The sequence below is a fragment of the Oncorhynchus clarkii genome, unplaced genomic scaffold (assembly GCF_045791955.1).
Source record: "Oncorhynchus clarkii lewisi isolate Uvic-CL-2024 unplaced genomic scaffold, UVic_Ocla_1.0 unplaced_contig_800_pilon_pilon, whole genome shotgun sequence".
Lineage (NCBI taxonomy): Eukaryota > Metazoa > Chordata > Actinopteri > Salmoniformes > Salmonidae > Oncorhynchus > Oncorhynchus clarkii.
This window is the reverse complement of record NW_027258016.1, coordinates 66,500-93,355: the sequence shown is the minus strand read 5'-3', so window position 1 is coordinate 93,355 and position 26,856 is coordinate 66,500. Positions and strand designations below refer to the sequence as shown.

The 26,856-nt window shown below is 45.6% G+C and overlaps 1 protein-coding gene across 6 annotated transcripts in view; it reads left to right on the top strand.

Annotated features, from left to right (window-relative positions):
- LOC139394518 (rab-3A-interacting protein-like) overlaps window positions 1–26,856 on the top strand; it is a 63,697-nt gene that overhangs the window by 4,255 nt on the left and 32,586 nt on the right. For 5 of the 6 annotated variants that reach the window (XM_071142601.1, XM_071142602.1, XM_071142607.1 and 2 more), the window contains exons 2-4: window positions 22,309–22,408; window positions 23,502–23,780; window positions 25,334–25,526. In XM_071142601.1, coding sequence (XP_070998702.1) covers window positions 23,533–23,780; window positions 25,334–25,526 — 441 coding nt within the window. In that variant the 5' untranslated portion in view covers window positions 22,309–22,408; window positions 23,502–23,532. The remainder of the gene's footprint in view (window positions 1–22,308; window positions 22,409–23,501; window positions 23,781–25,333; window positions 25,527–26,856) is intronic. The other variant, XM_071142603.1, reaches the window with a different exon arrangement.

Genomic DNA, 26,856 nt, shown 5'->3' with positions numbered 1-26,856 from the left:
CTACAGCAGTGTTTATCAGACAATGAGACAACCCATCTGCGGTGGGAGGTGACAGAGCTACAGCAGTGTTTATCAGACAATGAGACAACCCATCTGCGGTGGGAGGTGACAGAGCTACAGCAGTGTTTATCAGACAATGAGACAACCCATCTGCGGTGGGAGGTGACAGAACTACAGCAGTGTTTATCAGACAATGAGACAACCCATCTGCGGTGGGAGGTGACAGAGCTACAGCAGTGTTTATCAGACAATGAGACAACCCATCTGCGGTGGGAGGTGACAGAGCTACAGCAGTGTTTATCAGACAATGAGACAACCCATCTGCGGTGGGAGATGACAGAGCTACGTCCCGAATATCAATCTTCTCACGAAAACGTCTGTACGTCCGAAAGGTTTGGCCTAAAAAAACATGACCACTATGGATTGATTTGACTGTTGCGAACACGGTGGTGTTCTCCATTTTGCTCTACGACCCCTCCCCAACAAACCCCCACAATGTTCTTCTCCGTTTTGACCTACGACCCCCAGAAGCCTCCACGGAACTCGTCGGAAGTCGGTACCACCGATGTGCCACCTTCTGTCTTGTAGCGTCCAAACCGTTTGGGCGACTAATGAATATTACCCCACTATGGAAAGGGGAGACTCTCAGGAACACGGTGGTCTTCTCCGTTGTGCTCTATGTCAGTATCACAGGACTCATCTGATGGTAACAAGGTAGAGGTTGAAAAAATGAAATATGGAGGTAGTTTTGTTCCAACAAAATAGCTGGTGTTTAATATGTGTTCAAAAAACCCAAATATTAAAATGAACACCCCCACCTATTACAGCCCCTCGCCAGGTGTCCCGACTTTCCTTTCCACACAAAAAGGTCCGTTTGTCAGTAAGACGCATCAATTCATTCAGGCTACAAGAGTGTTGACCTAATGAAAAATGGCTGGGCCTATAGACTTGGACAGTTCCTGGCTGGGACTATAGACTTGGAGAGGTCTTGTCCTGGCTGGACCTATAGACGTGGAGAGGTCCTGTCCTGGCTGGGACTATAGACTTGGAGAGGTCTTGTCCTGGCTGGACCTATAGACGTGGAGAGGTCCTGTCCTGGCTGGGACTATAGACGTGGAGAGGTCCTGTCCTGGCTGGGACTATAGACGTGGAGAGGTCCTGTCCTGGCTGGGACTATAGACGTGGAGAGGTCCTGTCCTGGCTGGACCTATAGACGTGGAGAGGTCCTGTCCTGGCTGGACCTATAGACGTGGAGAGGTCCTGTCCTGGCTGGGACTATAGACGTGGAGAGGTCCTGTCCTGGCTGGGACTATAGACGTGGAGAGGTCCTGTCTTGGCTGGGACTATAGACGTGGAGAGGTCCTGTCCTGGCTGGGACTATAGATGTGGAGAGGTCCTGTCCTGGCTGGACCTATAGACGTGGAGAGGTCCTGTCCTGGCTGGACCTATAGACGTGGAGAGGTCCTGTCCTGGCTGGACCTATAGACGTGGAGAGGTCCTGTCCTGGCTGGACCTATAGACGTGGAGAGGTCCTGTCCTGGCTGGACCTATAGACGTGGAGAGGTCCTGTCCTGGCTGGGACTATAGACTTGGAGAGGTCTTGTCCTGGCTGGACCTATAGACGTGGAGAGGTCCTGTCCTGGCTGGGACTATAGCCGTGTGGAGAGGTCCTGTCCTGGCTGGGACTATAGCCGCGTGGAGAGGTCCTGTCCTGGCTGGGACTATAGCCGCGTGGAGAGGTCCTGGCTGGGACTATAGCCGCGTGGAGAGGTCCTGTCCTGGCTGGGACTATAGCCGCGTGGAGAGGTCCTGGCTGGGACTATAGCCGTGGAGAGGTCCTGGCTGGGACTATAGCCGCAGAGAGGTCAGATGTTGCACACTCCTTCCCATGGAAGCCTAAACCCACACCTTGGCTAGCGTTTTGTTGACTCACCCTTCAGTATCAGTAAGCAGCACAGCCAGTGAGTCGATCCCGCCCTCCAGGACTCCAGACTAACCTTATCCCCTGCTGCCACTAAGACATTCACATTGCTTTATTAAAACGTGTACTACACTACTGAGACGCTAAGAAATACATCGTTTCATCTTTTCATGTTGTGTCTCTAAATATTTTCATGTACAACCTAATCCAGTGATTATCTTGCATTCTGGGTTGACAATTATGCTGTTATATTTTATTGTTAAAATGGGGCTCCAGAATTTTCTGATTTGTTTTGGTTCTGGTGTCGAGGACTTTTGCATCTTTGTGTGCTAATAGGCGATATCATAGGCGATAATGGAAACTCTAAACACATTAGCTAGGTTGCTAACTGTACATATAACAGTAGCCATTTTTATTCATCTAACAGTAAATGTTTTTAAAGATTGTTGTAGTTTTAGCCTATCGCCCAATGAGTCCTAATGCAGTCACAATGGCCAATGCACATTCCATATCTCAGAGCCATATCAAATATCTTGGTTGTAAAATAGTTGCTGTTTTAGTTGCTGAGAAATCAAAATGATACCTGATTATGATATGAAATAATAATAATGATATGAAAGCTGATCACATCCTTTCTTCAAAACATGTTTTTAGCCTCCTAAAAAAAGAAAAGGTCCATTTTGAGTGAGGTGACCATGTGAAATGTGTAGCTCACACTGATGATACTAATTAAAAATGTAACTCGGACCCACATCCAAGTCAAAGGGTCGCAATATGCACCTCGGACCCACATCCAAGTCAAAGGGTCGCAATATGCACCTCGGACCCACATCCAAGTCAAAGGGTCGCAATATGCAACTAAATCGTGGCAGTCTGGACCCCCCCCACCACTTCCTCCCTCCCTCCCTCCCCCTCTACATAGAAATGTCCCTCCCTTCTCTCCCTCGTGTTGTGTGAGAATTTGTCAGGCTCTCGCTAATATTCACTATTTGTCTTCACAGTTGATATAAAGAATTTTTATTATTTTTTTAAACCTGGAGACTGGAGGAGAGGAAGAGGGGAAAATGAGTGCCCAGCCTCAGAGAGCCGGCGGGCCTCGCCCCCTGGTCTGTTCCTCAGGCAGCCGGTGGGCCTCGGCCCCTGGTCTGTTCCTCAGGCAGCCGGCGGGCCTCGCCCCCTGGTCTGTTCCTCAGGCAGCCGGCGGGCCTCGCCCCCTGGTCTGTTCCTCAGGCAGCCGACGGGCCTCGGCCCCTGGTCTGTTCCTCAGGCAGCCGGCGGGCCTCGCCCCCTGGTCTGTTCCTCAGGCAGCCGGCGGGCCTCGCCCCCTGGTCTGTTCCTCAGGCAGCCGACGGGCCTCGGCCCCTGGTCTGTTCCTCAGGCAGCCGGCGGGCCTCGCCCCCTGGTCTGTTCCTCAGGCAGCCGGCGGGCCTCGCCCCCTGGTCTGTTCCTCAGGCAGCCGACGGGCCTCGGCCCCTGGTCTGTTCCTCAGGCAGCCGGCGGGCCTCGCCCCCTGGTCTGTTCCTCAGGCAGCCGGCGGGCCTCGCCCCCTGGTCTGTTCCTCAGGCAGCCGGCGGGCCTCGCCCCCTGGTCTGTTCCTCAGGCAGCCGGCGGGCCTCGGCCCCTGGTCTGTTCCTCAGGCAGCCGGCGGGCCTCGCCCCCTGGTCTGTTTCTCAGGCAGCCGACGGGCCTCGCCCCTTGGTCTGTTCCTCAGGCAGCCGGCGGGCCTCTCCCCCTGGTCTGTTCCTCAGACAGCCGGCGGGCCTCGCCCCTTGGTCTGTTCCTCAGGCAGCCAGGGCCTACTGGCACCGTTTGGAGTCTAGACGTTGAGAGATGTTGACATGAACTTAGACATATGAACAAGGAAACCACCGAGCAAATGGAGGTTACCTGTGTTTACTTTAGGATCTGTAGGAGATTGACATATTTGAATTAGTTTCGCTGATAAAATCCTGTGTGTCACAGTCCGACTGTGTACGAGTGTAGCTTAGGTGTTGTGTATCACAGTCCGACTGTGTACGAGTGTAGCTTAGGTGTTGTGTGTCACAGTCCGACTGTGTACGAGTGTAGCTTAGGTGTTGTGTGTCACAGTCCGACTGTGTACGAGTGTAGCTTAGGTGTTGTGTGTCACAGTCCGACTGTGTACGAGTGTAGCTTAGGTGTTGTGTGTCACAGTCCGACTGTGTACGAGTGTAGCTTAGGTGTTGTGTGTCACAGTCCGACTGTGTACGAGTGTAGCTTAGGTGTTGTGTGTCACAGTCCGACTGTGTACGAGTGTAGCTTAGGTGTTGTGTGTCACAGTCCGACTGTGTACGAGTGTAGCTTAGGTGTTGTGTGTCACAGTCCGACTGTGTACGAGTGTAGCTTAGGTGCTGTGTGTCACAGTCCGACTGTGTACGAGTGTAGCTTAGGTGTTGTGTGTCACAGTCCGACTGTGTACGAGTGTAGCTTAGGTGTTGTGTGTCACAGTCCGACTGTGTACGAGTGTAGCTTAGGTGTTGTGTGTCACAGTCCGACTGTGTACGAGTGTAGCTTAGGTGTTGTGTGTCACAGTCCGACTGTGTACGAGTGTAGCTTAGGTGTTGTGTGTCACAGTCCGACTGTGTACGAGTGTAGCTTAGGTGTTGTGTGTCACAGTCCGACTGTGTACGAGTGTAGCTTAGGTGTTGTGTGTCACAGTCCGACTGTGTACGAGTGTAGCTTAGGTGTTGTGTGTCACAGTCCGACTGTGTACGAGTGTAGCTTAGGTGTTGTGTGTCACAGTCCGACTGTGTACGAGTGTAGCTTAGGTGTTGTGTGTCACAGTCCGACTGTGTACGAGTGTAGCTTAGGTGTTGTGTGTCACAGTCCGACTGTGTACGAGTGTAGCTTAGGTGTTGTGTGTCACAGTCCGACTGTGTACGAGTGTAGCTTAGGTGTTGTGTGTCACAGTCCGACTGTGTACGAGTGTAGCTTAGGTGTTGTGTGTCACAGTCCGACTGTGTACGAGTGTAGCTTAGGTGTTGTGTGTCACAGTCCGACTGTGTACGAGTGTAGCTTAGGTGTTGTGTGTCAGAGAGAAGCCTGTTTTTTTAAATTAAGGTCTCTGTTCTGTTCTGACCTGCTCTGTTCTGCTCTGGCCTCTGCTCTGACCTCTGCTCTGACCTCTGTTCTGCTCTGGCCTCTGCTCTGACCTCTGCTCTGACCTCTGCTCTGACCTGCTCTGCTCTGACCTGCTCTGCTCTGACCTGCTCTGTTTAGACCTCTGCTCTGTTCTGCTTTGTTCTGACCTGTTCTGCTCTGTTCTGCTCTGTTCTGACCTGCTCTGTTCTGCTCTGTTCTGACCTGCTCTGCTCTGCTCTGACCTGCTCTGCTCTGTTCTGACCTGCTCTGCTCTGTTCTGACCTGCTCTGCTCTGATCTGACCTGCTCTGCTCTGCTCTGTTCTGACCTGCTCTGCTCTGTTCTGTTCTGACCTGCTCTGTTCTGACCTGCTCTGCTCTGCTCTGTTCTGACCTGCTCTGTTCTGACCTGCTCTGCTCTGTTCTGTTCTGCTCTGCTCTGTTCTGCTCTGCTCTGTTCTGCTCTGCTCTGTTCTGATCTGACCTGCTCTGGTCTGTTCTGTTCTGACCTGCTCTGTTTTGACCTTCTCTGTTCTGTTGTCTCAGTGTAATGTCTCAGGACATTTAGGACTAATCATTCTGTGTTCTTATCTCTCACACACACAGCCACTATGTTTAGACAAATAGCCAGACCAACTCACAGCCACTATGTTTAGACAAATAGCCAGACCAACTCACAGCCACTATGTTTAGACAATTAGCCAGACCAACTCACAGCCACTATGTTTAGACAAATAGCCAGACCAACTCACAGCCACTATGTTTAGACAAATAGCCAGACCGACTCACAGCCACTATGTGTAGACAATTAGCCAGACTGACTCACAGCCACTATGTGTAGACAATTAGCCAGACCGACTCACAGCCACTATGTGTAGACTATTAGCCAGACCGACTCACAGCCACTATGTGTAGACAATTAGCCAGACTGACTCACAGCCACTATGTATAGACAATTAGCCAGACCGACTCACAGCCACTATATATAGACAATTAGCCAGACCAACTCACAGCCACTATGTATAGACAATTAGCCCAACTGACTCACAGCCACTATGAAAAGACTATTAGCCAGACTGACTCACAGCCACTATGAAAAGACTATTAGCCAGACTGACTCACAGCCACTATGTATAGACAATTAGCCAGACTGACTCACAGCCACTATGAAAAGACTATTAGCCAGACCGACTCACAGCCACTATGAAAAGACTATTAGCCAGACCGACTCCTCCTCCATGCTTCACGGTGGGAACCACACCTGCGGAGATCATCCGTTCACCTACTCTGAGTGTGCAAAGCTGTCATCAAGGCAAAGGGTGGCTATTTTGAAGAATCTCAAATATAAAATATATTTTGATTTGTTTAACACTTTTTTTGGGTGTTACTGCATGATTCCATATGTGTTATTTCATAGTTTTGATGTTTTCACTATGATTCTACAATGTAGAAAGAAAAACCCTTGAATGACTAGGTGTTTCCAAACTTTTGACTGGTACTGTATATGATGAGGGTGATGGCTGTAGCTTCCTTCTCAATAGACCTATAGGATGAGGGTGATAACTGTGTAGCTTCCTTCTCAATAGACCTATAGGATGAGGGTGATGGCTGTAGCTTCCTTCTCAGTAGACCTAAAGGATGAGGGTGATAACTGTAGCTTCCTTCTCAGTAGACCTATAGGATGAGGGTGATAACTGTAGCTTCCTTCTCAGTAGACCTATAGGATGAGGGTGATAACTGTAGCTTCCTTCTCAATAGACCTATAGGATGAGGGTGATGGCTGTAGCTTCCTTCTCAATAGACCTATAGTCATTATTATCAACAGAAGGTTGAGAGTCTAGTAGTCATCATTATCATCTGTACTGATGACTCACTAGTCCTGGTAGAATCTGTTGATAATGATGACTACTACATTATCTGTACTAATGACTGACTAGTCCTGGTAGAATCTGTTGATAATGATGACTACTACATTATCTGTACTAATGACTGACTAGTCCTGGTAGAATCTGTTGATACTGATGACTACTACATTATCTGTACTGATGACTACTACATTATCTGTACTGATGACTCACTAGTCCTGGTAGAATCTGTTGATAATGATGACTACTACATTATCTGTACTAATGACTGACTAGTCCTGGTAGAATCTGTTGATAATGACGACTACTACATTATCTGTACTGATGACTCACTAGTCCTGGTAGAATCTGCATTCTGAAGTTTGTAGAAGAGCGGCTTCACTGCCTTTCAGTGCCCTCTCTTCAAGGTTGACCCCAGGTATTCTGGAGCGTGATATTCTGTGTTGCCATGGATAGGGAGAGAGTATTCCCGTAGTGTAAAGGTCTGCCAAGGTGTCAGACTGCCAACTCATTGAGCAGGTAAGCTAAGAACATCCACAGAGAATAGACCTAGTAGTTAGTAGTAGTGGTAGTAGTTAGTAGTAGTGGTAGTAGTAGTAGTGGTAGTAGTAGTTAGTAGTAGTTAGTAGTAGTAGTAGTAGTAGTTAGTAGTAGTAGTAGTAGTAGTAGTAGAGAAAATACAGAGCCAGATGTCGGCCATTGTTTTAGGTCAGAGTTGGGCTGCTCTGTCAGACAAGCTCGGGGGGGACGGGGGTTCTGGCGCCACCATCCCTCCATCCTCCACCCAGCAGCACCTCAGCCAGTGTAAGTGGATCCTACCCAGAGTCTGCTGTCTGTCCAAGACCAGATAGAAGGGTGTCGTGTTACTGTGGTTCCCTAGGGAACGGAGAGGACAGACTACAGTCTACTGAGTGGCTGTAGTGGAGGGGCTTGAGCCAGCCAGGGGCTGTGTCCCGAATCGCACCCTATTCCCTATATAGTGCACTACTTTTGACCAGGGCCCATAGGCCTCAGCTGACACTAGGGAATAGGGTGCCATTTAGGAGGCAGACAGTTAGCCTTCTGTCAGTGTAAATGTTCTGAATGTTGTGGATAGAAATGTCATGAATAGATCAGACTATGACACGATTGCTTACTCAACGTGTCATAGAGGGATATCTGTTCAGTGTATTCTACATCTTAATGTTTTGTCCTACAAAACGGGGTCCTAAATGGACTGTAGGTCTAGGCTGCATACATCTCTGACCTTACTGCTGCTACAGAAACAACTGGACTGACCTGTAGTCTGACCTGTAGTCCTGACCTGTAGTCTGACCTGTAGTCCTGACTTTTGGGGCTGGACTGACCTGTAGTCTGACCCGTAGTCTGACCTGTAGTCCTGTCTTCAGGGCTGGACTGACCTGTAGTCCTGACCTTCGGGGCTGGACAGACCGTTTCAATCGGTGACGTCACTCGCTCTGAGACCTTGAAGTAGTTGTTCCCCTTGCTCTGCAAGGGGCCGTGGCTTTTGTGGAGTGATGGGTAACGATGCTTTGTGGGTGGCAGTTGTTGATGTGTCCCTGGTTGGAGCCCAGGTAGGGGCGAGGAGAGGGACGGAAGGGTCCCTGGTTGGAGCCCGGGGCGAGGGGAGGGACGGAAGGGTCCCTGGTTGGAGCCCAGGTCGGGGCCAGGAGAGGGACGGAAGCTATACTGTTACACTAAGAGGGGTTTATAAATGAGCATCAGCCAGTGGGTCTTGCGACAGGTTTACAGAGATGACCAGTTTAAAGAGTATAGAGTGTAGTGATGTGTCCTATAAGGAGCATTTGGTGACAAATCTGATGGCTGAATGGTAAAGAACATCTCGCCGCTCGAGAACACCCTTTCCTGACTATCTATAAATTACATCTCCGTAGTCTAGCATGGGTAGGGTGGTCATCTGAATCAGGGTTAGTTTGGTAGCTGGGGTGAACGAGGAGCGATTTACGATAGAGGAAACCAAGTCTAAACCCCTGGGGCGGCAGGGTAGCCTAGTGGTTAGAGCGTTGGACTAGTAACCGGAAGGTTGTTCAAGGTACAAATCTGTCGTTCTGCCCCTGAACAGGCAGTAAACCCACTGTTTCTAGGCCGTCATTGAAAATAAGAATTTGTTCTTAACTGACTTGCCTAGTTAAATAAAGGTAAAAAAAAAAAAAAGTATAGATTTAACTTTAGCCTGAAGCTTTGATATGTGCCGAGAGAAGGACAGTGTACCGTCTAGCCATACTCCCAAGTACTTGTATGAGGTGACTACCTCAAGCTCTAATCCCTCAGAGGCAGTAATCTCACCTGTGGGGAGTGGGACATTCTTACCAAACCACATGACCTTTGTTTCGGAGGTGTTCTAAATTAGGTTAAGGGTAGAGAAAGCTTGTTGAACACGAAGAAAGCTTTGTTGTAGAGCATTTAATACAAAATTCAGGGGAGTGGCTAGCTGAGTATAAAACTGTGTCATCTGCATATAAATGGATAAGAGAGCTTCCTACTGCCTGAGCTATGTTGTTGATGCAAATTGAGAAGAGTGTGGGGCCTAGGATCGAGCCTTGGGGTACTCCCATGTGACAGGCACTGGCTGAGACAGCAGGTGTTCTGACCTTGTACACTGCACTCTTTGAGAGAGGTAGTTAGCAAACCAGGCCAAAGACCCCTCAGAGATACCAATACTCCTTAGCCGCCACACAAGAATGGAATGGTAAACGAGCCCCACGTCTGCTATATTGCTACCATGTTGTGCCCCACGTCTGCGACCCTGACCATAGGCCTACTATAACGAAGGCTGTTTAAAAATAGAGCCTTAAAACTTGACTCTCTGTCCTCTCTCTCTGTCCTCTCTCTCTGTCCTCTCTCTCTGTCCTCTCTCTCTGTCCTCTCTCTCTGTCCTCTTGCTCTCTATCCTCTCTCTATCCTCTTGCTCTCTATAATCTTTCTCTCCCTCTCTATCCTCTCTATCCTCTTGCTTTCTATACTCTCCCTCTCGGTCCTCTCCCATTTTCATGACAGGTGGCTGTGGCTCTGCTTGACACAGTGGGGGAGGAGAAATCTGTCAGGCTATACGTTGGGTTGGTTCCCTTCACTTATAAAATCTGCGATACAGAGAACGAGGACGGACTCCTTCTGGTAGAGGGATGGGCTTTCCCTAATAACCTCATGGTAGAGAGATGGGCTTTCCCTAAAAACCTCCTGGTAGAGGGATGGGCTTTCCCTAAAAACCTCCTGGTATATGGATGGGCTTTCCCTAAAAACCTCCTGGTAGAGGGATGGGCTTTCCCTAAAAACCTCCTGGTAGAGGGATGGGCTTTCCCTAAAAACCTCCTGGTAGAGGGATGGGCTTTCCCTAAACACCTCCTGGTAGAGGGATGGGCTTTCCCTAAACACCTCCTGGTAGAGGGATGGGCTTTCCCTAAAAACCTCCTGGTAGAGGGATGGGCTTTCCCTAAAAACCTCCTGGTATATGGATGGGCTTTCCCTAAAAACCTCCTGGTATATGGATGGGCTTTCCCTAAAAACCTCCTGGTAGAGGGATGGGCTTTCCCTAAAAACCTGGTAGAGTGATGGGCTTTCCCTAAAAACCTCCTGGTAGAGGGATGGGCTTTCCCTAAAAACCTCCTGGTAGAGGGATGGGCTTTCCCTAAAAACCTCCTGGTAGAGGGATGGGCTTTCCCTAAAAACCTCCTGGTAGAGGGATGGGCTTTCCCTAAAAACCTCCTGGTAGAGGGATGGGCTTTCCCTAAAAACCTGGTAGAGGGATGGGCTTTCCCTAAAAACCTCCTGGTAGAGGGATGGGCTTTCCCTAAAAACCTCCTGGTAGAGGGATGGGCTTTCCCTAAAAACCTCCTGGTAGAGGGATGGGCTTTCCCTAAAAACCTTGTCAATTAATTGTTAACTACCAAGTGCTGTGCATACTTTGGCAGAATGATATCATGATTATTTGCATCAGTATTTGTTTAGCAAACTCTACCATCACATGTTGTGTTTTTACCATGTCATGTTGTGTTGCTACCACATTGTGTTGCTACCATGTTGTGTTATGCTGTGTTTCTACCATGTTGTTGTGTTGCTACCATGTTGTTGTGTTGCTACCATGTTGTTGTGCTGCTATCACATTGTGTTGCTACCACGTTGTGTTGCTACGTTGTTACCATGCTGTGTTGCTGCCTTGCGATGTTGTTTTCTTAGGTCTCTCTTTATGTAGTGTTCTCTCTCTTGTCGTGATGTGTGTTTTGTCCTATATTTATATTGTATTTAAAAAAAAATATATATATATATATATATATTTATCCCAGGCCACCGTCCCTGCAGGATGCCTTTTGGTAGGCCGTCATTGTAAATAAAAATTTGTTCTTTAACCGACTTGCCTCGTTAAAACTTCTTGCTCCTACTTGAGACGCAGATGTCTCAACTAGGCACCTGGAAATGCAAATGCGCTACGCTAAATGCTAAATGTACTCGTTAAAACTCAAACGTTCATCAAAATACACATGCAGGGTATTGAATTAAAGCTACACTCGTTGTGAATCTAGCCAACAAGTCAGATTTTTAAAATGCTTTTCGGCGAAAGCATGAGAAGCTATTATCTGATAGCATGCACCCCCCAAAATACCAGCACGACACGTAAACAACAGATTTTGCGGTAGCCGGCGCTACCCAAAACGCAGAAATAAAATATAAAACATTCATTACCTTTGATGATATTCTTTGTTGGCACTCCTATATGCCCCATAAACATCACTATTGGGTATTTTTTTCGATTAAATCGGTCCATTATTACCCAAAATAGCCATCTATGGAAGCTGTGTAAATCAGAAAAAAACATTGTTTTAAAACGCAGCGTCATTTTTTAAAATTAAAAAAGTCGACGATAAACTTTCACAAAACACTTCGAAATACTTTTGTAATCCAACTTTTGGTATTAGTAAACATTTATAATCTATCAAAATGATTACAGGGCGATGTGTATTCAATAGCTCCTCGTCTTCAAATCAATGGCTGACAATGTGCACTTCAAAACATCCTGGCGGAGACCGGAAGAAATGGAATCCAGTTAGTTGGATTTACCAACAAAAAACTCCCCGGATAATGACGACAATGGCGACATCGTGTGGAATCTGTAGGAATTGCATGCAGGTCCATAATTAATTTTGTGCCTTTTTAACAATCCATGAAAGTGACGCATGGATATTATTTTTAGCTTTCAGTGAGCAGTTTTTCTTGCGCTTTTCGATGAAACACACGATCTGTTATAGTCACAGCCGTGATTTAACCAGTTTTAGAAACTTCAGAGTGTTTTCTATCCACACATACTAATCATATGCATATACTATATTCCTGGCATGAGTAGCAGGACGCTGAAAAGTTGCGCGATTTTTAACAGAATGTTCGAAAAAGGAGGGGGTAGGATGAAGAGGTTAAATAAATAAAAAAATAAAAATGTGGCCTTGAAAAACAGTGGTAAACAACAGCCTCTTGCTTGGTGCACACTGGAATTAAAAGGGAACTACACCAGACATTAAAAAGTGGTCTCCTGATGTGGTTTAAGCTTTGTTGTTGACTTAGAACATCCAATATATAAAATATATACAGTGCCTTGCGAAAGTATTCGGCCCCCTTGAACTTTGCGACCTTTTGCCACATTTCAGGCTTCAAACATAAAGATATAAAACTGTCTTTTTTTGTGAAGAATCAACAACAAGTGGGACACAATCATGAAGTGGAACGACATTTATTGGATATTTCAAACTTTTTTAACAAATCAAAAACTGAAAAATTGGGCGTGCAAAATTATTCAGCCCCCTTAAGTTAATACTTTGTAGCGCCACCTTTTGCTGCGATTACAGCTGTAAGTCGCTTGGGGTATGTCTCTATCAGTTTTGCACATCGAGAGACTGCATTTTTTTCCCATTCCTCCTTGCTCGAGGTCAGTGAGCTTGGATGGAGAGCATTTGTGAACAGCAGTTTTCAGTTCTTTCCACAGATTCTCGATTGGATTCAGGTCTGGACTTTGACTTGGCCATTCTAACACCTGGATATGTTTATTTTTGAACCATTCCATTGTAGATTTTGCTTTATGTTTTGGATCATTGTCTTGTTGGAAGACAAATCTCCGTCCCAGTCTCAGGTCTTTTGCAGACTCCATCAGGTTTTCTTCCAGAATGGTCCTGTATTTGGCTCCATCCATCTTCCCATCAATTTTAACCATCTTCCCTGTCCCTGCTGAAGAAAAGCAGGCCCAAACCATGATGCTGCCACCACCATGTTTGACAGTGGGGATGGTGTGTTCAGCTGTGTTGCTTTTACGCCAAACATAACGTTTTGCATTGTTGCCAAAAAGTTCAATGTTGGTTTCATCTGACCAGAGCACCTGAAAAAAAACATAGCCAGCGACATTGCTCTGAATTCATGTTGATTACGCTCCACTATCCTGCTGTCTGCGTGGGTTCAGCCTGCTACTGGCTACCGACCTGGCACTGGCCCTATTTCAGATGACTGCTCTCTCTCTCGCTCTCTTTATCTCTCTCTCTCGCATTCTTCTGTGTAAACACAGCTCAGGCCTTAGGTTACACTGTGATTCAGACGTGTAGTTTTTCTCTCTCCTGTCAGTGTAAGTCACAGAGCATACTAATGTTCTTTGACCAGTCTTTTGCTACAGGACTGTGTGTGTTAGACTCTACAGTCTTAATGGATAATACAGTAGTGACCACTGGTTGATGTGATGATGATGATTGTAGTAACTGGGCTGGTTATAATACAGTAGTGACCACTGGTTCATGTGATGGTAGGTAGTAACTGGGCTGGTTATAATACAGTAGTTAACACTGGTTCATGTTGATGGTAGGTAGTAACTGGGCTGGTTATAATACAGTAGTTAACACTGGTTCATGTTGATGTGGTGATGGTAGTAACTGGGCTGGTTATAATACAGTAGTTAACACTGGTTCATGTTGATGGTAGGTAGTAACTGGGCTGGTTATAATACAGTAGTTAACACTGGTTCATGTTGATGTGGTGATGGTAGGTTGTAACTGGGCTGGTTATAATACAGTAGTTAACACTAGTTCATGTTGATGTGATGGTAGTAACTGGGCTGGTTATAATACAGTAGTTAACACTGGTTCATGTTGATGTGATGATGGTAGGTAGTAACTGGGCTGGTTATAATACAGTAGTTAACACTGGTTCATGTTGATGTGGTGATGGTAGTAACTGGGCTGGTTATAATACAGTAGTTAACACTGGTTCATGTTGATGTGATGATGGTAGTAACTGGGCTGGTTATAATACAGTAGTTAACACTGGTTGATGTGATGATGGTAGGTAGTAACTGGGCTGGTTATAATACAGTAGTTAACACTGGTTCATGTTGATGTGATGATGGTAGTAACTGGGCTGGTTATAATACAGTAGTTAACACTGGTTCATGTGATGGTAGGTAGTAACTGGGCTGGTTATAATACAGTAGTTAACACTGGTTCATGTTGATGGTAGGTAGTAACTGGGCTGGTTATAATACAGTAGTTAACACTGGTTGATGTGGTGATGGTAGGTAGTAACTGGGCTGGTTATAATACAGTAGTTAACACTGGTTGATGTGGTGATGGTAGGTAGTAACTGGGCTGGTTATAATACAGTAGTTAACTAACACTGGTTCATGTTGATGTGGTGATGGTAGGTAGTAACTGGGCTGGTTGTAATACAGTAGTTAACACTGGTTCATGATGATGGTAGGTAGTAACTGGGCTGGTTATAATACAGTAGTTAACTAACACTGGTTCATGTGATGGTAGGTAGTAACTGGGCTGGTTATAATACAGTAGTTAACACTAGTTCATGTTGATGTGATGGTAGTAACTGGGCTGGTTATAATACAGTAGTTAACACTGGTTCATGTTGATGTGATGATGGTAGGTAGTAACTGGGCTGGTTATAATACAGTAGTTAACACTGGTTCATGTTGATGTGGTGATGGTAGTAACTGGGCTGGTTATAATACAGTAGTTAACACTGGTTCATGTTGATGTGATGATGGTAGTAACTGGGCTGGTTATAATACAGTAGTTAACACTGGTTGATGTGATGATGGTAGGTAGTAACTGGGCTGGTTATAATACAGTAGTTAACACTGGTTCATGTTGATGGTAGGTAGTAACTGGGCTGGTTATAATACAGTAGTTAACACTGGTTGATGTGGTGATGGTAGGTAGTAACTGGGCTGGTTATAATACAGTAGTTAACACTGGTTGATGTGATGATGGTAGGTAGTAACTGGGCTGGTTATAATACAGTAGTTAACACTGGTTCATGTTGATGGTAGGTAGTAACTGGGCTGGTTATAATACAGTAGTTAACACTGGTTCATGTTGATGTGATGGTAGTAACTGGGCTGGTTATAATACAGTAGTTAACACTGGTTGATGTGATGGTAGGTAGTAACTGGGCTGGTTATAATACAGTAGTTAACTAACACTGGTTCATGATGATGGTAGGTAGTAACTGGGCTGGTTATAATACAGTAGTTAACTAACACTGGTTCATGTTGATGTGGTGATGGTAGTAACTGGGCTGGTTATAATACAGTAGTTAACTAACACTGGTTCATGTTGATGTGGTGATGGTAGTAACTGGGCTGGTTATAATACAGTAGTTAACACTGGTTCATGTTGATGTGATGATGGTAGTAACTGGGCTGGTTATAATACAGTAGTTAACACTGGTTCATGTTGATGTGATGGTAGTAACTGGGCTGGTTATAATACAGTAGCTAACACTGGTTCATGTGATGGTAGGTAGTAACTGGGCTGGTTATAATACAGTAGTTAACACTGGTTCATGTTGATGTGGTGATGGTAGTAACTGGGCTGGTTATAATACAGTAGTTAACACTGGTTCATGTTGATGTGATGGTAGGTAGTAACTGGGCTGGTTATAATACAGTAGTTAACACTGGTTCATGTTGATGTGATGATGGTAGTAACTGGGCTGGTTATAATACAGTAGTTAACACTGGTTCATGTTGATGTGATGATGGTAGTAACTGGGCTGGTTATAATACAGTAGTTAACACTGGTTCATGTTGATGTGGTGATGGTAGTAACTGGGCTGGTTATAATACAGTAGTTAACACTGGTTGATGTGATGATGGTAGGTAGTAACTGGGCTGGTTATAATACAGTAGTTAACACTGGTTGATGTGATGATGGTAGGTAGTAACTGGGCTGGTTATAATACAGTAGTTAACACTGGTTCATGTTGATGTGATGATGGTAGTAACTGGGCTGGTTATAATACAGTAGTTAACACTGGTTCATGTTGATGTGGTGATGGTAGTAACTGGGCTGGTTATAATACAGTAGTTAACACTGGTTCATGTTGATTTGATGATGGTAGGTAGTAACTGGGCTGGTTATAATACAGTAGTTAACACTGGTTCATGTTGATGTGATGATGGTAGGTAGTAACTGGGCTGGTTATAATACAGTAGTTAACACTGGTTCATGTTGATGTGGTGATGGTAGGTAGTAACTGGGCTGGTTATAATACAGTAGTTAACACTGGTTCATGTTGATGTGATGGTAGTATCTGGGGCTGGTTATAATACAGTAGTTAACACTGGTTGATGTGGTGATGGTAGGTAGTAACTGGGCTGGTTATAATACAGTAGTTAACACTGGTTCATGTTGATGTGATGATGGTAGGTAGTAACTGGGCTGGTTGTAATACAGTAGTTAACACTGGTTCATGTTGATGTGGTGATGGTAGGTAGTAACTGGGCTGGTTATAATACAGTAGTTAACACTGGTTCATGTTGATGTGATGGTAGTAACTGGGCTGGTTATAATACAGTAGTTAACACTGGTTGATGTGATGATGGTAGTAACTGGGCTGGTTATAATACAGTAGTTAACACTGGTTGATGTGATGGTAGGTAGTAACTGGTCTGTTTATAATACAGTAGTTAACACTGGTTCATGTTGATGATGGTAGGTTTTTTCATTGGCCACAGATGTAGCATACACCTGGTGTACCACATACTATACACCTGGTGTACCATATACTATACACCTGGTGTACCATATACTATACACCTGGTGTACCACATACTATACACCTGGTGTATCACATACTATACACCTGGTGTACCTTATACTATACACCTGGTGTACCACATACTATACACCTGGTGTACCACATACTATACACCTGGTGTACCACATACTATACACCTGGTGTACCACATACTATACACCTGGTGTACCACATACTATACACCTGGTGTACCACATACTATACACCTGGTGTACCACATACTATACACCTGGTGTACCGTATACTATACACCTGGTGTACCGTATACTATACACCTGGTGTACCGTATACTATACACCTGGTGTACCGTATACTATACACCTGGTGTACCACATACTATACACCTGGTGTACCGTATACTATACACCTGGTGTACCGTATACTATACACCTGGTGTACCGTATACTATACACCTGGCCTACACACACCTCTCACCTTTGTCTGTGTGTGTGTGTGTCTCTCTGTGTGTGTGTACACTACACATATAGACAGGACTGTGATCTAGTTGAACCCCTTTCTGTAGACTGTGATCTAGTTGAAGCCCTCTCTGTGAGACAGGACTGTGATCTAGTTGAACCCCTCTCTGTGAGACAGGACTCTGATCTAGTTGAACCCCTCTCTGTGAAACAGGACTGTGATCTAGTTGAACCCCTCTCTGTGAAACAGGACTGTGATCTAGTTGAACCCCTCTCTCTAGACAGGACTGTGATCTAGTTGAACCCCTCTCTGTGAAACAGGACTGTGATCTAGTTGAACCCCTCTCTGTGAAACAGGACTGTGATCTAATTGAACCCCTCTCTGTGAAACAGGACTGTGATCTAGTTGAACCCCTCTCTGAGACAGGACTGTGATCTAGTTGAACCCCTCTCTGTGAAACAGGACTGTGATCTAGTTGAACCCCTCTCTGTGAGACAGGACTGTGATCTAGTTGAACCCCTCTCTGTGAAACAGGACTGTGATCTAGTTGAACCCCTCTCTGTGAAACAGGACTGTGATCTAGTTGAACCCCTCTCTGTAGACAGGACTGTGATCTAGTTGAACCCCTCTCTCTAGACAGGACTATGATCTAGTTGAACCCCTCTCTGTGAAACAGGACTGTGATCTAGTTGAACCCCTCTCTCTAGACAGGACTGTGATCTAGTTGAACCCCTCTCTCTAGACAGGACTGTGATATAGTTGAACCCCTCTCTGTGAAACAGGACTGTGATCTAGTTGAACCCCTCTCTGTGAAACAGGACTGTGATCTAGTTGAACCCCTCTCTCTAGACAGGACTGTGATCTAGTTGAACCCCTCTCTCTAGACAGGACTGTGATATAGTTGAACCCCTCTCTGTGAAACAGGACTGTGATCTAGTTGAACCCCTCTCTGTGAGACAGGACTGTGATCTAGTTGAACCCCTTCCTGTGAAATAGGACTGTGATCTTTTTGAACCCCTCTCTGTGAAACAGGACTGTGATCTAGTTGAACCCCTCTCTGTGAAACAGGACTGTGATCTAGTTGAACCCCTCTCTGTGAAACAGGACTGTGATCTAGTTGAACCCCTCTCTGTGAGACAGGACTATGATCTAGTTGAACCCCTCTCTGTGAAACAGGACTGTGATCTAGTTGAACCCCTCTCTGTGAGACAGGACTATGATCTAGTTGAACCCCTCTCTGTGAAACAGGACTGTGATCTAGTTGAACCCCTCTCTCTAGACAGGACTGTGATCTAGTTGAACCCCTCTCTCTAGACAGGACTGTGATATAGTTGAACCCCTCTCTGTGAAACAGGACTGTGATCTAGTTGAACCCCTCTCTGTGAAACAGGACTGTGATCTAGTTGAACCCCTCTCTGTGAAACATGACTGTGATCTAGTTGTACCCCTCTCTGTGAGACGACAGGACTGTGATCTAGTTGAACCCCTCTCTGTGAAACAGGACTGTGATCTAGTTGAACCCCTCTCTGTGAAACAGGACTGTGATCTAGTTGAACCCCTCTCTGTGAGACAGGACTGTGATCTAGTTGAACCCCTCTCTGTGAAACAGGACTGTGATCTAGTTGAACCCCTCTCTGTGAAACAGGACTGTGATCTAGTTGAACCCCTCTCTGTAGACAGGACTATGATCTAGTTGAACCCCTCTCTGTGAGACAGGACTGTGATCTAGTTGAACCCCTCTCTCTAGACAGGACTGTGATATAGTTGAACCCCTCTCTGTGAAACAGGACTGTGATCTAGTTGAACCCCTCTCTGTGAAACAGGACTGTGATCTAGTTGAACCCCTCTCTGTGAGACAGGACTGTGATCTAGTTGAACCCCTCTCTGTGAAACAGGACTGTGATCTAGTTGAACCCCTCTCTCTAGACAGGACTGTGATCTAGTTGAACCCCTCTGTGAGACAGGACTGTGATCTAGTTGAACCCCTCTCTGTGAGACAGGACTGTGATCTAGTTGAACCCCTCTCTGTGAGACAGGACTGTGATCTAGTTGAACCCCTCTCTGTAGATGGGACTGTGATCTAGTTGAACCCCTCTCTGTGAGACAGGACTGTGATCTAGTTGAACCCCTCTCTGTGAGACAGGACTGTGATCTAGTTGAACCCCTCTCTGTAGACAGGACTGTGATCTTGTTGAACCCCTCTCTGTGAAACAGGACTGTGATCTAGTTGAACCCCTCTCTGTGAGACAGGACTGTGATCTAGTTGAACCCCTCTCTGTAGATGGGACTAATAGTTGATGAGTAATGACCTGCCTACTGTCTGAATGCTGCTATTCTTGTCCTGTTGTATCTGTAAACCCTGTTGAGAACACAACACAACACACCTTCTTAGAAACACACAGACAAAGAGAGAGACACACACAAACACTACAGTAGCTCGTCTCAGAGCGGTCGTTACTCTCCTCTGTTTACAGCACCATGTTCACTGGGTGACAGGTGATGCAGCCTATGAGCTGCTCCCATTACCGGGCTCTCCCGTCTTTCCAGCCAATAGATTTATTTTATATCCACCCTTCAGTGGACTGGCCTGGTTGTAACAACACCTCTTAACAGAGTTAGCTTAACCTTTGGAATGTTAGCATGGGTGTGTCTGTCGTGTGTTTGGCCAGTGGAGTTTGAGATGCGTGTGTTAGGTGTGTGTGAGGTGTGTGTGTGTGTGTGTGTGGTGTGTGTTCTCACAAACTAACTAGCCTACTCTGTTTATGATTCTGTTGTTATGGATGACTGATTTGGGTCATTATTTCGAGTTTAAAAATAGATACTGCTCTCATGGAACGGCGTGCTTTCAGCACTACTGAAAAGTGCTATTTACACGTGAAAAATGAATGGCGCATGCTGCGTTTTGTTATTGGCGACACGGTGATATCTTGATATTATGCAGCTGTGAAGTCTGAAGTGGTCAGTGTTTGATGGTGTGTCTGTTAGTCCCATGGACATGTGTTCATCAGTACAAATTAGATTTGACCTATTAAGCCCCAGTCGGGGTGTTAAATGAAGCTGTTTTCTGACCGTGTGGGGCACAATGCCACAGTGGAGTTCAGAAGGGAGGATCTCACTCACCTCTATTTCACCGGCTGTTTAGGATCCTCACTATACAGCTGTTATTCTATAGGCTGGGATCCTCACTATACAGCTGTTATTCTATAGGCTGGGATCCACACTATACAGCTGTTATTCTATAGGCTGGGATCCACACTATACAGCTGTTATTCTATAGGCTGGGATCCTCACTATACAGCTGTTATTCTATAGGCTGGGATCCTCACTATACAGCTGTTATTCTATAGGCTGGGATCCACACTATACAGCTGTTATTCTATAGGCTGGGATCCTCACTATACAGCTGTTATTCTATAGGCTGGGATCCACACTATACAGCTGTTATTCTATAGGCTGGGATCCTCACTATACAGCTGTTATTCTATAGGCTGGGATCCACACTATACAGCTGTTATTCTATAGGCTGGGATCCACACTATACAGCTGTTATTCCATAGGCTGGGATCCTCACTATACAGCTGTTATTCTATAGGCTGGGATCCTCACTATACAGCTGTTATTCTATAGGCTGGGATCCACACTATACAGCTGTTATTCCATAGGCTGGGATCCACACTATACAGCTGTTATTCTATAGGCTGGGATCCTCACTATACAGCTGTTATTCTATAGGCTGGGATCCACACTATACAGCTGTTATTCCATAGGCTGGGATCCACACTATACAGCTGTTATTCTATAGGCTGGGATCCTCACTATACAGCTGTTATTCCATAGGCTGGGATCCTCACTATACAGCTGTTATTCCATAGGCTGGGATCCACACTATACAGCTGTTATTCCATAGGCTGGGATCCTCACTATACAGCTGTTATTCTATAGGCTGGGATCCACACTATACAGCTGTTATTCTATAGGCTGGGATCCTCACTATACAGCTGTTATTCTATAGGCTGGGATCCACACTATACAGCTGTTATTCTATAGGCTGGGATCCTCACTATACAGCTGTTGCAAGAGCGCGTTTTTCACTGGCTGTCCACTGGTCGCCAAAACAGTGATTGACAGGCAGCTTAAACTACTTGAATTCAACTATTATTGGGTTCAAATATTTTTGGGTTCACATTTAGATTTGTGAACAGCTGTACACAACAACCATAATCTGTAAAGCACAAATAGCTAAATGAGAGAGCAGCAGTGTGATTCACATCAACACGCCGTGTAGATAACAATAATAAGTCATATCTGTATCGCTGTAGACATTTGTAATGCTTGTAATGGTTGTGTGACATCAAAGAGGTATTAATTATAATCCTCAACGGCTCATCTTTCAAAATACTTCATTTACAGCATTTCCCTCGTTCGGACAGCAAATCATCTGTAAAACTTGTTGTGGCGTGCGGTGCTCTAGTTCAGAACGTCTGTCAGTCAAAAGCCAAAAGCCAGAGGTCTGACGTCATGTATACAGCATGTTACTGTACAGGTAGTGTGTTCCAATTTAGGTGCTAATTACTGTCCAAATCTGTCATTTTCAACCTGTCTACGGGTACGAGTGTAAAGGGTTACCCCTAACTAACCCTGGCAACATGTTCCCACAAGCTGCTCCTCCAACAACATGTTCCCCCAACATGTTCCCCCAACATGTTCCCCCAACATGTTCCCCCAACATGTTCCCCCAAGCTGCTCCTCCAACAACACGTTCCCCCAAGCTGTTCCCCCAAGCTGTTCCCCCAAGCTGTTCCCCCAACATGTTCCCCCAAGCTGTTCCCCCAACATGTTCTCCCAACATGTTCTCCCAACAAGCTGTTTCCCCAACAGTAACTCTCATCTCTTCCTGTCTTCTCTTGCAGCAGTAAGTCAGTGTTGGAGGTCTGTCCTGACTGAAGAGGAGACCCACTACACACACAATCACATCATCAGCTTTTAAATACACACACATTCATCATAATGGTAGGTTCATACCTGTTGGTTTCAATTCAGCTGAATGAATGAATGAATGAAACAGCTTCTGGAATGAAACAGTTTTGGTGGAACCAGTTTCTAGTTGTGCAGGCTAGCTAAACCTTCAGTGTGAATTTCAACACTAACTTCACAGGTACACATTACATTTCCCCCCAAAGAGACTGGCCTGTTACTGTCTGTAACATTCCCCCAAATTACCTATTTCCTCTGAGAGACTGGCCTGCTACTGTCTGTAACATTCCCCTGAATTACCTATTTCCTGTCTGAGAGACTGGCCTGTTACTGTCTGTAACATTCCCCTGAATGACCTATTTCCTGTCTGAGAGACTGGCCTGTTCCTGTCTGGAACATTCCCCTGAATGACCTATTTCCTGTCTGAGAGACTGGCCTGTTACTGTCTGTAACACTCCCCTGAATGACCTATTTCCACCCAAAGAGACTGGCCTGTTACTGTCTGTAACATTCCCCTGAATGACCTATTTCCTGTCTGAGAGACTGGCCTGTTACTGTCTGTAATCATTCCCCTGAATGACCTATATTCTCTCAGAGAGACTGGCCTGTTCCTGTCTGGAACATTCCCCTGAATGACCTATATCCTCTCAGAGAGACTGGCCTGTTCCTGTCTGGAACATTCCCCTGAATGACCTATTTCCTCTCAGAGAGACTGGCCTGTTCCTGTCTGGAACATTCCCCTGAATGACCCGTTTCCTCTCAGTCCTCACTGACTGGAGCAGTGGCCTGGCGGTCTGCTCTCTCTGCTGGGGCTGAAGAGGGAGACAGTGTTTAATCAGCTACTCCATAGTCCACACCTGGATCACACACTGATACTGTTGCTGCTGTGGGTAGTCTGCTTGAAATAGCAGAATTAGATCTGTGTGAATGTAGTCTAGAATGGAGGTCTCTGTTTGACCCCAAACAGTAATTATTTTGACTTTCGTTTTAATCGTGTTCTTTTCTCCCCTATCCTCTCTACTCTCCCCTCTCTCCCCTCTCCCCTCTCCCCTCTCCCCTCTCTCCTCTCTCCCCTCTCTCCCCTCTCTCCCCTCTCTCCTCTCCCCTCTCCCTTCTCTCCTCTCCTCAGGGAGGTGTATGATGACTGAAGCTGCAGGGCTATGGCCAGCGAACCCCTCGAAGGCTTCCATGAGGTCAACTTGGCGTCACCCACCACCCCTGACCTCCACGGATTGACCTCCGACACCAGACCCCAATGTCACAGCGCCTCTTCCAGCGCCCTGTACCGTACACCCTCCCTCAGCTCCAGCCCCTGCCCCCCCAACGCCCTGCGAGCCGACCAGCTGCCCACCCAGCCCATCTACTCTGCCCCTAGGCTACTGGGCAGCACAGAACCACACAATGGAAGGTCAGGAAGAAACCCTCCTGGAGAAACAGACTTACAGTACCTGGCCCATGACAACCACAATGTAAAGAGATATATTACCTGGCCCATGACAACCACAATGTAAAGAGATATATTACCTGGCCCATGACAAACACAATGTAAAGAGATATATTACCTGGCCCATGACAACCACAATGTAAAGAGATATATTACCTGGCCCATGACGACCACAATGTAAAGAGATATATTACCTGGCCCATGACAAACACAATGTAAAGAGATATATTACCTGGCCCATGACAAACACAATGTAAAGAGATATATTACCTGGCCCATGACGACCACAATGTAAAGAGATATATTACCTGGCCCATGACGACCACAATGTAAAGAGATATATTACCTGGCCCATGACGACCACAATGTAAAGAGATATATTACCTGGCCCATGACAAACACAATGTAAAGAGATATATTACCTGGCCCATGACGACCACAATGTAAAGAGATATATTACCTGGCCCATGACAACCACAATGTAAAGAGATATGTTACCTGGCCCATGACGACCACAATGTAAAGAGATATATTACCTGGCCCATGACAACCACAATGTAAAGAGATATAGTACCTGGCCCATGACAACCACAATGTAAAGAGATATATTACCTGGCCCATGACGACCACAATGTAAAGAGATATATTACCTGGCCCATGACAACCACAATGTAAAGAGATATGTTACCTGGCCCATGACAACCACAATGTAAAGAGAAATGTTACCTGGCCCATGACAACCACAATGTAAAGAGATATATTACCTGGCCCATGACGACCACAATGTAAATAGATATATTACCTGGCCCATGACAACCACAATGTAAATAGATATATTACCTGGCCCATGACAACCACAATGTAAAGAGATATGTTACCTGGCCCATGACGACCACAATGTAAAGAGATATGTTTCCTGGCCCATGACGACCACAATGTAAAGAGATATATTACCTGGCCCATGACAACCACAATGTAAAGAGATATATTACCTGGCCCATGACGACCACAATGTAAAGAGATATATTACCTGGCCCATGATGACCACAATGTAAAGAGATATAGTACCTGGCCCATGACAACCACAATGTAAAGAGATATATTACCTGGCCCATGACGACCACAATGTAAGGGGATACTAGAGAGAAATCTTGAAGATGGAACACAAATCCTAGCAGGTGAAACTGTTTTAAATGATGCCATGATTTCTGCTAGGATCTCTTTACACAGTGCAGTCGGTATTAACCAGGCAATGTATTCAATATAAGTCAAGGGTTCCACTAAGCAGTGTTCATTGACACTTAAAACGTACTATTGATGACTAGCCCACTGGGATGCTAATTCATACATTAAAACATGCTTACTAGGCTTAATGTCCAACCAGGTAATGATAGCTGGATCAATATCACCACTAATCATACAGTCAATAGTGCTGATCAGTGATGACTGATTGATCCCTGTAGTAATCAGCCAACCCTCCTATACGCTTACATTAGTGTACCCATGATTCCTTGCAGCGTTCCGGGGTTGGAACCCCACGTCCGGTCAGAGGCGGAGTCAGCAGAAGGGGTGTTCCTGTCTGGAGAGGAAGGGGAGGAGTCTCTGAGTCTGACCAATGACAGCCTGTCCCGCCTCCGCAGCCCCTCAGTCATGGAGATCAGAGAGAAAGCCAATGAGAGACTGAAGGAGGAGCTAGCCAAGGCACAGAGGGTAAGAGACCACACACACACTGTGCCCATGTCATGTGTATGTTCCCTCTGGTTGTGTGTCTCTACTAGTTGAATGGTCTCACATCAGTTGATAACAGAGTGAAATCCATGCAGAAGGAATGTGTGATTCTCCTCCTCATCAACGGCAGGGGACCAACATGTTATCTCCTCCTGTGTCCTCCTGTGTTCTCCTGTGTTATCCTGTGTCCTCCTGTGTTCTCCTGTGTTCTCTGAAATTACCCCACAAGCCTCTTGCCAATGTTTATTTTTAACCCGGCGCTCCTGAATGCTGCTTTCTCCAGCCAACTCTGATGAGTGAGAACTATCACTGCCTCGTAACCAGAGTTTGAATGGGCGTGTTGGAACGGAAGGGGTTGGGCCTGAGCAGGCAAGGTGATTGGTTGACCAGTGATTCTACAGGAACAGTGCTTTGTTCAGTCCATTTTACCATGTTATGATCAGCCTCTTCTTTCAGCCTCTTCGTTCAAATCAAATGTTATTGGTCACATACACCTGGTTAGCAGATGTTATTGGTCACATACACATGGTTAGCAGATGTTATTGGTCATATACACCTGGTTAGCAGATGTTATTGGTCACATACACATGGTTAGCAGATGTTATTGGTCACATACACATGGTTGGCAGATGTTATTGGTCACATACACATGGTTGGCAGATGTTATTGGTTACATACACATGGTTAGCAGATGTTATTGGTCACATACACATGGTTAGCAGATGTTATTGGTCACATACACATGGTTAGCAGATGTTATTGGTCACATACACATGGTTGGCAGATGTTATTGGTCACATACACATGGTTAGCAGATGTTATTGGTCACATACACATGGTTGGCAGATGTTATTGGTCACATACACATGGTTAGCAGATGTTATTGGTCACATACACATGGTTAGCAGATGTTATTGGTCACATACACATGGTTAGCAGATGTTATTGGTCACATACACATGGTTAGCAGATGTTATTAGTCACATACACATGGTTAGCTAATGTTATTGGTCACACACACATGGTTAGCAGATGTTATTGGTCACATACACATGGTTAGCAGATGTTATTGGTCACATACACATGGTTAGCTAATATTATTGGTCACATACACATGGTTAGCAGATGTTATTGTAGGTGTAGCTACATGTTTATGCTTCTAGATCTGACAATATCTAACAGGTAATATCTAACTATTCCACAACAAAACCTAATACACACAATCTAGTAAAGGAACAGGATGTTAATATATTGAGTGAGAGGTTATTTTCCTGACACGACACCACACACTGTAGGCTGTCTCGTCGTTGTT